Below are 16516 nucleotides of genomic sequence, written 5' to 3'. Positions count from 1 at the left end.
TGAGAAGACTGAGTTCTACATGGATGTGCCTGAAGTCCCTCCACAGGCTCCTCTGGGGCCCTTCACAATAATAGCCAGGCCCTTCAGAGAGATGTTGAGGTTTTCTGGAGCGATGGCTGACAACGGTCTTCGTGCTTGCCGTAGATACAGGGGGGAAAAAGGAGCAAGACACAATTTAATAAAGAGAATAAAAAGTAGAGGTTGGCACTTCGATTAAAACTGTCAAGTCTGAGGGGCGTTTGGGTGGCTCCGTCAATTAAGTGTCCAACTTTGGCTCAGGTCATGACCTCACGGTTCGCAGGTTTGAGCCTCACATTGGGCTCTGTGATGACAGCTCAGAGTCTGGAGTCTGCTTTGGATTCTGTGTCTCCCTCTTTCTCTGCCCCTCCCCTACTTGAGCTCTGTCTGTCTCTCTCAAAAATATACATTAAAAAAAATTTTTTTAAAGATAAGTTAGAATATAATACAAGTGGGTGTTTTATTCAAAGAAATTCATCTTGGTAAATCATGGCTGTCTATGTTGATGCTTTACTCTGAGATATAAAAATCATCCACATTTATCTACCTGCCCTATGCCCTCTGATGGCAGGGCTCATTTACTTCTCTTGCATATCCCCAGGGGTTAGCCCTGTACCTGGGAGGAGGTAGTACTTAATCAATGTGTGCTACCTCAACTAAGATGTCGGAGAACAGGAAGCCTTCTATGGGCCCTGATGTTTTTAAAAATCCACAAGTTGTGTCACTTGCCTTGCTTCTTTCAAAGATGGCAGATGGTCTCGTAACTGAGCTCAGCTTAAACCAAGCTCTTGATTTACACAGCACCATCCTCTCCTGAAATCATCTAGATCAGCATGCAAAAACGTAGTTAGTTGGCTAGTCTGGTTTACCAGCCCATTTTTGTTTTTACCAATTAAGCTGCCTGTTTAACCAAGAGCACATTTGTGTTTTGTTCCCAAACCTGTTTACATTGGTTGTACTAACTGTATTTACATAACTTAATTATATATTACATAAACTAATGAATTATCTGTGTATAAGTGGTTGTTTCTATTATAAGTTCACTGTTTTGGAAAGACTTGATGAAGGTGAATGGATTAAAAGAAATGCTTTAAATTAGAGGTGAAGAAGTCAGCTATAAAAAACTAGGTGTATGATGGGGAGGGTAATGTACAGGTTTAGAAAGATTTACAGCACTTTAAGTGTCCCAAGTTCATATACTAAAGAAATAAATCTGGAGATTAGTGAGGGTACAATAGAGGTACAGTTTATAGAGGCAAATGATGCAGAATGCCAGTCAGTATGTACCCATTCATAACTGAAACAGGACTATCATGAATCATTCCCTGACCTTCCTTTATTCTGAAATTCTCTATTCTAAGCTATTTAATTTCATTTTTAAAACTGTTCGCTGTAATCCACTAAAGTGATTTTGTGACTCAGGGTTTGAAAAAATACTGCCTTAATCCCCCTCCTTAATTTTGTTGATGGGGAACTGAGGTTCAGGGGAACTGAAGAGATCTACTAAGGCTACACAGCTAGTGAGTCAGAATTATAATTCTTGATTCCACATCCTCTGGCCTGTCTACTGCCCTGAGTTGCCTTCCCTCTCACTTGGCATAGTCTCCTTTACAAAAAAGAGAAGGTCGAATGAGGAATTGGATGACAAGGATAAATCCTAGAGAGCAAAGGAAAGACTCCCCCATTCTCTCCTGAGGCCCCATGTTCCTCCATTCTCTGCAGCAAGCAAGTCCCGCCACACACAGGTGTATGTGCTTTTCCCCCGAACCACGGCACACCGCATCTCTTGTGCTACAGACACATATTTGGAATGGTGAACTGTGTACCTGGGTAGAGCACGTGAGCCTTCTAATTTTAGAATGACTTCAGCTCCACGTGGGAAAACTCCAGACAAAGGAACGGGGAAGCAGTTTGCAGTTCTGAAAAGCTTTTGTTAGGGGAGATGAGCAATCAACAGATCTCTTGCTTGCTGGCTGATCCACGTTCTACCTGTTTCCCAAACAAGTAACGCCTTCAAGGACTTTTCTGTATGATCCGATTGCCCTCCCTCTGTGCACCCCCAGCCCGAGCTTGCCCTCTCTACATTGTTAAGCCCAATATCCTCACCCAAATCTGACCACCTCCCCGAGCCAGCCAACCTGTGACCTTCCCCATGAATGACACCCCCACAGAACATCTTCACCATCTTCTTTCACCACCACCTCTGAAAAGTCTCCCAGACCCTAACTCAAGCGAGCCTTCAGAGGCTCCCCGATCCCAGATAGGTGGTATCATACACAGGCTAGAGGAAAGAGAAGTTCAGAGGTTTAAACAGGCACACAGATCAAGAAAGGCAGATAGCAGAGCGAAGCCCGGAGCCTGCTGCCAGGTGTCTGAGCAAGGCCCTCACCACACCCCTTGGTCATTAGAGTGAGTCTCATGAAAACATGAGAACCAGATGAGCGGCCTGGGAAATGCGTAACACTTTGGAGGGTTAAGCAAGGAGCCACCCAACAACTTAACCGGGTGCATTCTGTCCCTTTTAAGGGGCATTAAAAGGTGCCTTTTGAAGATGGGTCATAACTCCTTCCTTGGGAGGGTGTGATGGATGCTCTAAGCTGTAGGTGCTGTCGCCCTCATTCTGCCTCCAGCTATGTTTCCCTGCGTGCTTTACAAATTAACAACCAACCAGTTACAAATTTTCTGTCCTAACCCCCAACTATTGACTTCACTCCCACAGCAATTATTGTCTAAATCACCCACGAAGCAGTCAGCTGAGGTGGCCTCAGGTTGTTATGAGGCTCGCATTTATGGATTCCCATGCTCTCTTGTCACCTGTGTGGTTGGCTCCTTGAGGACAAGGATAGAGGAGAACTGCTTCTTCAACTAGAACGTTAGAACTGAAATGTAAAAGAGCACCCAGTTCCAAGAGAATTAAATACATGGCAGTGACACCACGGCTTTCCCACCTTGGGTTCGTGGCAGGCATCACCAATAACTGATCACGGCCATATTTCCTAATGGCCTCAAGGCAGCATGATAACCCTTCCGAACAAAGCTTTCCAAGCAGTCTCTACCAATTTATCAGAGTGGTCCTGTGAAAAATCTTATAGGCTATTCCTGATTCAAGTCCAATGGATGAGGAAACTCAGATCCAAACAGGAACCAGATGAACAACTTGCCCAGGGTCTTAGCAAAACTGAGACCAGCTGGGCCCTGGCACAGCATTCCTGACCTCCAGCCTAAGGCGTGTATTGCTCCAGCATCCCACCCAAAATGGAGGTCTGAAAAGCATTTACTGACAACAATAATGCCAGTTTCCTCTGCCTCTGGCATAATTTACCCTTCACATTTGGGGATCTGAGGGAGAGTAGGATTGGAAGAAACCAATGAAACTTCAACAAGAAAGGCCAAGGGCAACTGTCAAGTAATAAGAGCATGGAACTTTTTTTTTTTTTTCCAAAAAGCACAAGAAAGCCACACAGGATCAGTCCCATGTTCTCTCAAGTACATGCACCACCCTGGATTGGCATACAGGGTTTGTGATTTGCCCTTTATGCTGCTCCATCAAAAAGTTAAAGCTGAATCCTGAGTATGACTGTGCTCCAGCACAAAATGTATCAAAGCTTTCTTATAATCATTATTGTTTCTCATTACTTGAGTGAAGAGACCTGTATATTCACGTCATGGGTAAAGCCTTATGGCTTTTGTCCTACAACAACCTATCTTTACATCTCAACGGATAGCTCTGAGACTTAGTGAGCCTGCCAACATCCAGGTCATAAGGGGTTAGGAGGGACTCAGACGTGAAAGTCAGTCATTCAGTATACAAATGAGCCACTTTACAAAAACGGTGTTCACCCGAAAGGAAATTAAATAGAAAGCAAAATATGAAAACATTAATGGAAATGCAAATTAAGTTCAGCTCAAAAGTACAGCTCAAAAAATTGAACGCAGCATCATCTACCCTCCATATTTAAGGACTGAACAAAAATGGATTGTTGTTACTTTTACTGATGTAATGAGAATATCGTTTTGTTTTTTAAAGTCCTTATCTGTGAGATAGAAGTATCACTTACCAGTGAAATGGGCTTTGCTTTACAATATCCTAGCAAAGGAAAAAACCCAAATGGTGTGAGAACAGATGAAAGAAAAATGGCATAGCGATGCTAACTGCTGAAGCCAGGTGACAGGTATGTGGGGATTGATTTCACTATTACTTCATCGTGTGTATGAAAATTTCCATAGTTAATGGTAACAAACAGTTTTATTTATTGAATCAGCCAGGAGGTCAATACACACACTTCGATGTTGGGGTGGTGAGTGTGGCAGGTGGGGTGGTCCCCCATTTGCACTGCACCCACGGCAGGATTTCAGTTACGTCTGGTAAGAATGGAGTGGGGGTGGGATGGGAGTAGTCAAGGTTTCCCAGGGCCTGAGGAGTCTTCGAAGAGAAGGAAGGTCACTCTAAAGGAAGAGGAAGTTAAGCAAATAACCCTGATTCAGTTGGAAAGCCCTAGTCCTTGAAGAGGTGGCTATGACACCATCACTGCCATTTGGACTTGTCTTCCAGACCAGCTCTCTCTGGACTCATGTCTAGGTCCAATGAGGCAGGGTGGAGAGTAAGTAAAAATGGAAAGAGCTAATCCATCAACCTCTCTGGGGCACAAGACCCATAGCTAACTCACCCATCAAACAGAGAGTAATGCAGAGGCCAGGCAGGTAGCCCACCTGCCTTCTCCACAGACCACCCACCAGGATCTCAAGGCCCCCTGGACACTAGAAGTTGTGGTATTGTCCCTGCTCTCATCTACCACAGTGGGCCACAGAGTGGCCCTCAGCCAGTAATAGGGTAATGTGCAACACAGTAGGATGTGACTAGTTCTTTGAAGATACACCATAAGGAGGAAGACAAAAACCTCAAGTACTTGTTGATGTCAGAGGCATTCTCACAGATCAAGTCCAGAAAAACAGAACAGAAGCTGGTCACTAGTACAGCAAGGACAGTCATTTTGGGATAAATATAGCAGGTCTTCTCATGTCTGCCCAGGAGAGACGGGGGATACCCTAAAGGGTCTTGGCAGGAGCCATAGCTGAGAGAACAGGCTCAGATACAACATCCCCTAGGTCTTTCTTGTCTGTGTGAATGGCTGAGACTGGAAGAGGGGTAAAATAACCAGGAGGACCCTCTCTCCACGGATGGTAGCATCAGCATTTGCCATCACTGCAATGTACTGCCTGCATCACTTACTGAGTGACTCAGTAGAGAACGTGGCTCTAATCCACCAGGTCCTACAGTGAGGACCAGGAGGGGCTGAGGATGCACCTGGGGTAAATACATCCTAGAAGGGAGACAGGACAATTCTGAGACCAGCATGGTGGAGTCACAAACCAATGCCCACCACTACCCCCAATATATTCACATCTGAGCCCTCTGTCATGGGGGAGGTAATGAAAAAGTGGAAACTCTGGTTTCCTGGACGTCAGAAGTACTGCTTTGGGATAGACACACCCTTCCACCCCAGTCCCCGCAAAATATAACAGAGAAAGTGAGGCATTTTCTTCTGTGGTATCATAGGCCACCAAGTGGCTTGGACACCTTAAGGGTTCAGATGCATCATGGACAACAGCTCCAAGGGGCAGTCTGTGTGGCTATGGTACCTCTAGTGTGTTTGGAGGGAAAGGTCTGGAAGGGAAGAGCCAAGTACCAAGGACACTGTGTGGTTGGTTGGAGAATTTATGAATATATAAGAACACCCTCCACGCCCTGCCTACCACAGACACCTCCCTGAAATAACCAGGGAGATACAGAGGGGTCCACAGCAGTGACAGGTGAGAGCATACTCTCTGTCAGCAAGGGAACAGTGAAACTGGCAGATTCATACACTACTGGCATTAAAGTTAGCTTGATTCCCTCAAAAGCTACCCGGCAATTTGTTACAAGGGTCATAAATATATCTGTTCTTGCTCCCAGAGCTATATCCTGAGGAAAGAAACCTAAGAAGGAAAAGCTTCTAGGCATGAACAGGTAGTATCATAGCTTAAAGCAGGGGTAACATAAATATCCAATGGGGAATGTTTAATTGAATCACACATATTCATCTTAGTGGAACATCAGGACATTTTACAAGGATAGATTTCTTTTTCTTTTCTTTTTAATTTTCAAAGTGTTTATTTATTTTTGAAAGATAGAGACAGAGCACGAGCCAGGGAGAGGGAGAGAGAGAGAGAGAGAGAGAGAGGGAGACACGGAATCCAAAGCAGGCTCCAGGCTCTGAGCTGTCAGCACAGAGCCTGACGCGGGGCCTGAACTCACAAACCGTAAGATCATGACCTGAGCTGAAGTCGGACACTTAACCAACTGAACCACCCAGGCACCACTACAAGGGTAAATTTCAAGACTTTCCAGCAACATGGAAAAACGTACACCTCCAAAACCTGCATTTAAAAAGTGGATATCAAAACAGTTCCCCCACCATGACTAACTGTATAAAAATATGAGCGCATCAAGACAAAGGCGAAAAGTGATGCATAGAGCAATAGTGGATGCTTTTGTGGTATTCTGACCAGGGCAGGTCTGCGTCCTACGTTTCCCAAACCTTCCAATAAACTGATCTAGGATCTTTAAAATGTAATAAGGGAAATACTCCTAGAAATGTCAAAGATAACCCATAAACTAATGAAACAAAGATCACCAGGCAGTAGCAGACTAAAGGGTTTAGGGATCAGGTTTCCTCTTCAGGTGCATGATTACGTGAGCAGGGAAACGGAGGATGGCTCAGAGCTCTCAGGTCCCGCGGGCTCCGGGGTCCACAACCCTTGCCTACACACACTGTGAGCAGAGCTGGGAGATGGCAAGCTTTGATGGAGGGGCAACAGCCCTTCTGCTCCTTCAGGGGAGACCTCCCAGAAGAGCGACCTGGCCCCTGGGGCAGAGGGCAGCGAGGGCTGAGGGGACAGCCCTGTGTGAGCAGAGAGGGCAAGAGCCCCCAAGGAAGTTTAGAGGGCAGGGCCTACAAACAAGCCAAGGCCTGCTTCCTTCCCGTACTCCCGCACCGTCCCCCGTGGAGGGGATGGGACTCACCACTCAGGGTGGACGTGGTGTTCTCCAGGGCCTGGCACACAGCCAACAGAAGACCTGTGTGGGGAGAAGAGAGGAAAGGTAAGAGTCTGCTCAGCAAAACCCTTTCAGGACTCAAGGGCAGGCCACTAGAAAGGTAAAGACCAGCGAGTTTTACAAAGTGGCCAAAAGGCAGGCCTGGCTACATAGCTTGGGGGGCTCAGCGCAAAATGAAAATGTGGGTCCCTTATTCAAAAAGCAGGAAAAAAAGTGCCATTAAAGGTACTCAATATAAAGCCTTTTCCTTCCTTCCATGGTCTCTGTCCACCTGTTCTGGTGTTTGTTTGTTTGTTTTTTAATACCATGTAGTTTTTCTTTTTTATTGTGGTGAAGCACACATAACATTTACTATTACAGGGCGCCTGGGTGGCTTAGTCGGTTAAGCATCCGACTTTCGCTTAGGTCATGATCTCGCGGTTCGTGGGTTCGAGCCCCGCGTCGGGCTCTGTGCTGACTGCCAGCTCAGAGCCTGGAGCCTGTTTCAGAGTCTGTGTCTCCCTCTCTCTCTGACCCTCCCGTGCTCACGCTGTCTCTCTCTCCTAGAAATAAATAAAAATATATATATAAAAAAAAAAGAACATTTACGATTGCAATCACTTTCAGGCATATGGTTCAGTGGCATTAAGTACATTCATGCTGTGCATGTCACGATGGTCTCTTTGCTATTTATGCCCATCTCTCTTTTTGAGAGTTCTTGCAGGCTGAGCACAGCACCTCACAGGCATGTGGGGGCCCTGGTGACAAGTGAGTGAATGCACAGGCAACAACCCACTGCTGGGTTCCCTTCTTGCCAGAAGCTAGATGGATGTGCTGTGACCCAGCTGGGGCAGGGCAATCTAGGGTCTTTCTTCTTCTCAGGGACCCCAACTGAAGCAGACAGCTGATCCCTGAGGCTATTACAGCCTCTGTGGTCAGAACGCATCAGGTACCTCAACCAAGGTGGGGCAGACCCTTGCCCCTGTCTAGTCACCCACTGAACATGCCGTGGAGCTGCCAGCCCAGGGTGGGGACAGCTGCCACCATGTCCGGTCCCAAGATGCCATGGGGTACATGTACCTAACACCAACTTTTCTTGTGTCCAGGCCCAATGGGGCAGAGTGTGGCAGGGGTGAGAACCTACTGAGGGGCACTAGATGGTAGTTGCTAGGATCAACTTGGGCCAAGGCTCCAAGTCCCCAGGACACACTCCATTGTCTCACTGGAGTTCACTTACAAACTATAAAGTTGACGATAAAACTACTGAGAATTTCAAGACTACAGGTGCACAGCACTAACCTCCAAGCACAGGCCCATCTGAGCATGGGGCTGCGTGAGACTACACAGGTCGCACACCCATAAATCCGCCCCTGCTAGTAGATGAACTTATGTGCCCTCACGTCACAGTACCAGAAGTTTCTGGAAACAGCAGCAAAGTTCCAATGAAGAAGGAACCTCTTGGGGGTTATGCAATCAGCATGAACTAAATTAAAATGACTTCCTAAAACTTAAAGGCAAAAAGATGCCATGGCGGCCCCACACAGGCTGGTTAGCCTGGAAGGCAGCTGGACCAAGTCAGCACAGAAAATAAGCAGGGTTCTGTGCTGTCACCGCTCCACTGCACAAGACTAGCCCAAGCCCCTGCTATGCATGTTGTGAGGACTCCTCTCCCCTTGTCAGTCGGGGCAGAGAAACAGAAGGCCTGGACTCTCAGGCGAGAAAGATATTCGTAACAGGTAAAGCAATCATGCTCATGACTTTCCTATAGGCCTTTGAAAGAAGAAACGTCATAAAAACTTCAGACTCCTTTACCTGGAGGCCTGGCAGGGATTTCCCAAGTACTGCTACAGTGTCCTGGAATCAGATATTTGGGTAGAGGAGGGGCAGGGGGCAAGGAGAGAACGGGAGTAAAATCAAATGCCTTCCCCGTGCAATTCTTTCTTGCTGCTCATTTTGGAAGCACAGCTCTTAGGGTTCCTCTGGACATATTTAAACAGTAAAGTCTGTAATCCACACACCAAGCATCAAAGTGAGGCATTCCTGCCAAGGCCAGGGAAGGTTTTAGAGGTTCCACACTGCCAGCTGGGGACCTGCCACGATCTGACTCTGCTGGTATTGCCACAAACCACTCTGGGCCAAGGTCAGCCAGTGACCCAGAGTAACATAAAGGACATGGGAATTCTTTGCATACCTCTGAGGAAGCATCGCTGGCCTGTTGCAAACTGTCCCTGAACTTCTCTTGCAGCCTCCCTCCCTGGCCCCATATCCTGCTGGTCATCGATAGCAGAGCCAGTACTGTTTCTGGTCTCCATATCCATCTCTGCTAGAGCAAAACCATGATAGGAAAGCAAATACTGTACAGATGCAGCCAGGACGGAGCAGAGAGGGACACCGACTCTCTGGTGTACGTGGGGCAGCCACTACCCCAGCTGTGGGGCAAGTTACTCCATCCGCTCGGTCCCCCACCCATAAACGATCAGCTGCCCAACTCTTACAAAGGCGTTCTGGGGATGAAGTGGAGTTTGCAAAAACCCCATGTGCCACAGATGAGAGACACTGAGTTTTTACTCATAATTTGAGCAACACAGAGAAGAACAGTTGCGTTCTATACCCTCAAAGTCCCCCAGTAAACAGCTTAATGCCCTGAGTGTCTCTCTGCACTCTCCATTCAGGCACAACTTCTGGTGATGAGAGATGAGGCCTCTGCTTTCCCAAGGGTCCCAGACCAGACCGGGTACAGCTTCTGTGCTATCTTATTGCGTCCGTGATCTAGGCACCTCCCAGCCTCCCTGCCATCTGGTTCAGCCTCTGGAAACACACGGTTTTACAGGTGAGGAAACTGAGGCTTACAGAGGTTAAGAATTTGCCCAAGCTCCTGCAGTCAAGTTCAAGTCTGTCCCACGCCCATGCCCGAGACAGTGTTTAATCATCACACCACTCAGCAGCCCTCTAACCACAGTCTGTCGTGAAACACTCGTGGGTGTGTACTTACCAGCTACAACCCCCAAATGCACAACAGATTTGGCAGACCCAGCAGAGAAGCTTGACACCTGCCTTCTGGAGGCAGTCCCTCAATCCCCCCACACCCCGATCTGAGCAAGGTCTGCTGAGCACCAGGGTGTGAACACCCATACCCCCTGCTGCCTAGTCCGTGTAAGCCCAGGCACCCAGACTGTCGGGCCCTGTGGCTGTGCTTAGAAAACCTGGGCTGTGTGAAGGCCTTCCAGAAACATGTGGCCCTGGAAGGCTCCGAGGCTCATGAGAAACACAGGAAATCCTTCCCTGGAGCACCTGTGTGGGGACAGTACAGCTGCCACACGCAGTGGCTCCAGGAAGACAGCACCGAGTTCAGGTNGGCCGCCGGCCCCCCGCCCCTGCCATAAGGTCCCCCAGCAGCCTCCCTTGGAGGCAGGAATCCCTTCTGGCCTGCTCTTGCCAGCATATTTCTGCTAAAATAGCTCCAAACAGAGGAATCCCTGGATTGTGGACTCCAAAAAAGAAAAAAATAAGGGGAAGAAGGGCGGTAAGATAAAACCTATGAGGGGCATCTGGGTGGCTCAGTAGGTTAAGCATCCGACTTCATCTCAGGTCATGATCTCACGGTTCGTGGGTTTGAGCCTCGCGTTGGGCTCTGTGCGGACAGCTAGCTCAGAGCCTGAAGCCTGCTTCAGATTCTGTATCTCCCTCTCTCTCTGACCCTCCCCTGCTCATGCTGTCTCTCTCTCAGAAATAAATAAAACAGTAAAAAAAAAACAATCCTATGAAAGCTAATCCCCAACTCAAAGTAGAAACTCAGGCCTGCCCTCGGTGCCGTGCTTATAATTCAGCTGTCGGGAGCATAAAGAAAAGTTTCCAATAGAAAGAATGCCAAAAAAAGAGGTTAGCCTTTTTATCTTGTGAATTCACAGGCTGAAGCCACCTTGAAGCCCATCCACTGATGTATCAATGGCAAATGCTTTCAGAGGTGCTGGGTCCCTGTCTCCCCTGGGCCACAGAGCAGCATCCCCCCGACCCCAGCCCCTCAATGCAGCCCCTAACTAATGCATGGGACTGGGCCCCAGGCTGGGCCTTTAGCGCAGGACACCCTCTATCCTCTCCCACCTGTCAGCCTTGTGACCACCTCCCTCTGTGGATACTCAGCTCTAGTGCCTAGATCTGGGAGAAGTAGCCTCAGGCTCTGACTTCTGTGACAGCCCCTATTTGCTTCCAGGCTCCGGCCTATTCCACTGTTTGGATCAGTTTTCCCCCTACTACACCCCTGCCCTGCCCTAGAAAATCCAGAGTTCCGTATCTCAAGCAGCTTTAGATCCCATAAGCCAGGCTGCCTGAGTGAAGGGGTGAAGGTGAGGTGGTGGTGTCAGGGAGATGTGGAGAGGATGGAGAGAGGCTGCAGGAGGTCCTTTTGGATAAAGGGCACTCTGGATTTAAAGGAGGCTCTGAGAAAAGACCTATAGGTAAAGAAACAATGCAGGAGGGAGAGAGAGGCAGGAGGGAGTATGGGTGCTTGGTGGGGGTGTGTCAGGATCTCCCCTTCCTCTCCTACAACACTCGGGGCTGGAAGGTCATAAGGGACACAGCCAGGAGCTCAGGAAGTGGTGGGCGGTACCTAGAGCGAGCATCCTGCAGTTCAGCATGAGGTCTATAGGGCCACGCACGGGGCAATCGTGTGGGCGCAAAAATCTGTGTAAATGGGTCACACAGTACCCAGGGCCCCCTGGTATAGCTTCTAAGGCTTCTTCCCATATAATTTACATCCCAACATCTAAATTTTACCTGCAATCACAGCAGGATTTTAACCGCATAGCAAAAACTGCAATATTGTATGACTTCATCAGTATTTTTAAATGCAAAAGGTTTTGATCCAGGTGAAGATGCTGGTTTCAGGATAAGAACCAATTAGGAAGAAAAAAAAAAAAGAACACACTGCAGGTAGGGACAGGGGGAAAGCTGGTGGGACCAGGAGACCAAGAGTCTGCTCCTGGAGAGAATATTCATATAGGTCATAGCAGACAGCAGCCACGTGGCATTCCCCCACTGCCCGGGTGTGGGAGGGATGGACCTCAGAGAGTCCACGGTTTCTCTCCATGGAAGAGGCGACAATTCACATTTGCCACTGCTTATAGAGACACCAGTGACAGTGGCTTCAGAGGATGTCAGGAAAGCTGCAGAGGAATCTGTGGAAGAACTGGCCAGACAGGATTAGGAATACTCTGGGGATAGCAGGAGAGTTTAGAAATGTGTGACACGAGAATGAATCACCATGGGCAGACGGGCTTATGGGACAGAGGGCTCTTTCTTTTACCATTCCAGCATCTGGAACACTGCTTTTAAAATACAAGCTGGACCCTGCTACTCAAGGAGACAGCCTTACAGAGAAATTATTTGAAAAAGTTAGTGTCGTGTCTCAGGTGGCAGGTCCTGGTGCACATGAAAGAAAACCCACTATGCCAGGGAGGGGGCAGCTTTCGGTTACAAACCCATACAGGAGAGGTCCTGGCTCCTTTGCCCAAACACGGCCATGACATGAAACAAGTTAATCAGGAAGAAGTTTCTATGACAGTGGCAGGTGCTGGAGGGAAAATTACTGGAGCTTGATTGGTCTCCCAAGCTCCCTCTTCACATGATTCAGTCATGATTATCACTGTGGCTGACAGCATTAGTAATAGTAATAGCAGCAACATTTGCTTGAGCACTTACTACGTGCCCTGCATAGTCTCATTCAGTACTCAAAGCAAGTCTGAGGAGGTAGGTTCTATCAGGCTCCCATTTTGGAGGGAAGACAGTAGAGGTACAGGAGATTAAGTAACCTGCCCAAGGTCACCTAGCTTAGTAGTGGCAGATGTTGCAAGCTCCTATCACAAGGTCCAGTTGGCCCCACTTTGCTTCTGCTTATATTGTGAAGCACAGAGAACACAGACATGCTAGAAAAGACCACCTCCTCCTCTTTTTTTTATCCTGCATAGAAGCCAGGTACGTATCGTCACCTAGGGAACACAGGCTAACAGGGAGCCCAGAGACTAGGGTGAGCTATGAATGTGGTCACCTTTAGCAAGTCACTTCACCCCTCTCAATCTTAGGCTCTTTATCTTTAAATGACAGAGTTGGTCCAGAATATCTGCCCATTCCATAAATTCCAGGCATCTGTGAAGACACAGGGCTGTCCATCTTCCTCAATATCTAGCTGGGGGGAAGAGGGCACACTGGCTTTAGTCCAACACTTTGTAGGTAGATCCCTGCCCTAAAGAAGGATCAGACAAAGAAAAGGATTTGTGTTCTTGTCTCAGTGAGTGAACTGGGTTTATGGTAATTTTGTCCTTCAATTTAGCATGGCATTTACATCAAGTATCAGAAGATGGATGAGACCCTAAATCTAATCCTAAACAAGTACTTTCTATCCCTACATTTTCAAAACAATCTTAATAATATACTCCAGGCTCACCATCCACAAGGGAATGCAAAGCACTTGGGTCGGTGAGCTTGGGGACCAGGCTGCCCTTCCTGATGACCACAAGTGGCAAAGTCCACCCTAATGAAGCTAAGGCAATACCTCATGATTATGACATCGTGGAAGATAAGCCAGTGTTACCTGCATGCTCATAGGTATTTTCCATAACCATCTCAATATACCTGCAGATGGAAAAAACCAAAGTGTTCCGAATGAACCTTCAGGATTAGGGAGGAAGAGGTGAGCAGATGGGTGCCCAGACTGACTTTTCTAATTCTGACTCAGGGTCTGTTATGGCAGAGCAGAAAGGAGCCTTGCTTTCAGGACTCGGTGCAAATCCTAGATCTACCACTCCTACCTGTGAGACTTCAGGTACGTTATCTAACCTTGCTGAGCTTTGGCAGATCCTCATTCATAAATAAGGATAACTGCACATGGCCATTGCAAGGATTAAATGAAATAAAATGGAGTATACAAAGTCAGAAAAAAAAAATAGAACCTTCCAAACTAAAGCAAAGAGGCAGAGGAGTACAGGCTGCCAAAGGCACCATGCTGATCACATGTCTTCATAGACACTTCCCCAGCTGCCGTGCCCTAAGCACCCTGACCACTCTCCAGAAGCCTGTACCTCAAACCATGTGTTCAAAAATAAACTCGTCTCATCCCTGACCTGTTCCACCTCCACCTGGCTTCTGGGCGGGACTGAGGACCCGACAGACATCGTTCACCCCTCCCTCCCCTTTACTCCATATTCAAGCCAAGGCCTCCTACACAACCCACCTCCACATTGTCCGTCTCACCCGTCACCCCCCACCCCCACCCCTGTCCCTACTACCAATGCCCCCAATTCAGGCTTCATCATCCCTCCTGGGCTATCATAATAGTTGCCTAACTGGTTTGCCTGCCAACAGATTTTTTTTTTTTTTTTACCTTTGCTCCTGCTGCCAGAGTGAGCTTCCTGAAACACTTGCTGGGCCATAGCGCTTTTTTCCTCTAAACTTCCTGCGGGCTCCCCACTCAGAGAACCTAGTCTGAAGTCCTGAGCAGGGATGTAAGGTGCAGAACCTGGTCCCAAACCCCATTTCTACCTGCTTCCTCCTGCCCACTCTCTGGACATATGGACTCCAGCTGCCTGTCACTGACTCCCTTTTACCCTGTGCACGACCTGCCCTCACTCGGCTCGGTGCCGTGGGCTCATGCTACCGGAGTCCGGACTCCAGTCCTCGTGGCTCAGTGATATTTGCTTAATAGCCTGAGCCTTAGTTTTCTTTGCTGTAAAAAGAGATAAAGATATCCCTCTCCTGCACAGGGTTGTAAAGATTAAATGGAGGGGCTGCGGGGGACACAGAAAACGTGGAGGGTACTGAATGGCACATAATAAACACCCAACACACGGCAGCTGTCACTGAGAGATGCTATGAATATTTTAATCTCTCAAGTTGGCATGCTCCTTCCTCCACTCAAGGAAGTCAAATTCACCTCTCAAATCCCCGCCCAAATGTCAGAAATAATCATTTCTTTTTCAGAGCAGTCCTTATCTGATTCTGCCTTGTAGTTTGGAAGTGTTTTCACTTTTTCATCTCCCATCCGGTGCAGCCAGAAACCATACGTTGCTCATCTCTACCCTCACAGTGGGCACCATGCCTTGCACCTAGTTAGGTTTTTAAAAAATGTTTATTATTTTTTAATATTTATTTTTGAGAGAGAGAGACAGAACATGAGCAGGGCAGGGCAGAGAGGGAGACACAGAATCTGAAACAGGCTCCAGGCTCTGAACTGTTCGCATAGAGACCGACATGGGGCTCCAGCTCAGGAACTGTGAGATCATGACCTGAGCCCAAGTCAGAGGCTGAACCGACTGAGCCACCCAGGCACCCCACACCTAGTTAGGTTTTTGACACATGTGTGTTGAAGTGAATTTTTCTAAGAGGTCACCAGCTTGAAAACAGAGTTACAGGGGATGTGAGTGTTGAGTGTGGAGGGGAAGTGGGAAAACAAGCTGATCGGGAAAACAATTCCTTCCTCACTTCTATGTGGACCATCCAGAGCTATAGCTCTCAGTCTTGGTTGTGATCCTGATTTCAGCAGAGATGAAGAACTCCTGAAACCTGGCAAGCACGCATGCATGCATTCACTCAGGAATGCTTGCTGAGCACCAGTACATGGCAGACACCACTCCAAGTGCTGCAGACAAAGAAAAGGACTAAAAGTCTCTTCTCTTATAGTGTCTGCAACATATCCTTCCTGTGAGAAATAATCCTTCCAATTCTTGGCAACCACTCTCACTGAACTACATTATAAATGTCTAACTGCTCCATCAATTGTGGGAGGCGAGTTAAAGTGTGTCTTCAATTTCAATAACAGTGTGAACCAGCCTCAGCAGAGGAAGAGCGGGGAGTGTCATCCTCCTCCTGAGCCTGGAGCGAGTATCCTGAACCTGCACGTCAAGATGACCCTGACGTCCTTGGTCACCCGATGACATCACCCTGGAAACATCTATTTTCACATCCTTAACTCATTTTGTGGGCTTTTACTGAAAACTTGATGAGAAAACAGGAAGCCTTGCACCTATGACCCCATGGAGGAAGGCACAGAATCAGCAGAGGGTACAGAGCCCAGAGAATGGCTTGGAGCAGCAGGATGGCCAGCCCAACAAGTGTTTGCTGAGCACGACACACCCAGGGGCTCTTTGAGCAAAGGCAGGACTTGCCATAGGGACTTTGCAGTCTGGAGGAGGAGACACAAGTGAAGCAAACACACTTACCCGTGTTCTGCAAGTATCTCTCATGCTCCCTGTTCAAGCCCTTTGTTCCACCTAAATGTGTCCACCTGGTTTGGGTATCCTAAATACACTCATTCTTTCCTGCTGCCCTGGCCTCTTCCACCCAGCCTTCTGGGCCCACTAGACCCCACCATCCTCCACAGCGCCCTCTGGACCTCTCGGGCAGGCAGGCATCCCCACTCCTTCCACACACCCT

The 16516-nt window shown here is 48.0% G+C and overlaps 1 protein-coding gene across 2 annotated transcripts in view; it reads right to left on the bottom strand.

Moving 5' to 3' along the window:
• Nucleotides 1-16516, bottom strand: part of TGFA (transforming growth factor alpha) — a 110020-nt gene that overhangs the window by 66655 nt on the left and 26849 nt on the right. For both annotated transcript variants that reach the window (XM_077766328.1, XM_077766329.1), the window contains exon 2: nucleotides 7082-7135. In XM_077766328.1, the coding sequence (XP_077622454.1) occupies nucleotides 7082-7135 (54 nt within the window). The remainder of the gene's footprint in view (nucleotides 1-7081; nucleotides 7136-16516) is intronic.

Source organism: Crocuta crocuta, unplaced genomic scaffold, assembly GCF_008692635.1.
Source record: "Crocuta crocuta isolate KB4526 unplaced genomic scaffold, BGI_CrCroc_1.0 scaffold113, whole genome shotgun sequence".
Taxonomy (NCBI): Eukaryota; Metazoa; Chordata; class Mammalia; order Carnivora; family Hyaenidae; genus Crocuta; species Crocuta crocuta.
This window is presented reverse-complemented; position numbering and strand designations above follow the sequence as displayed.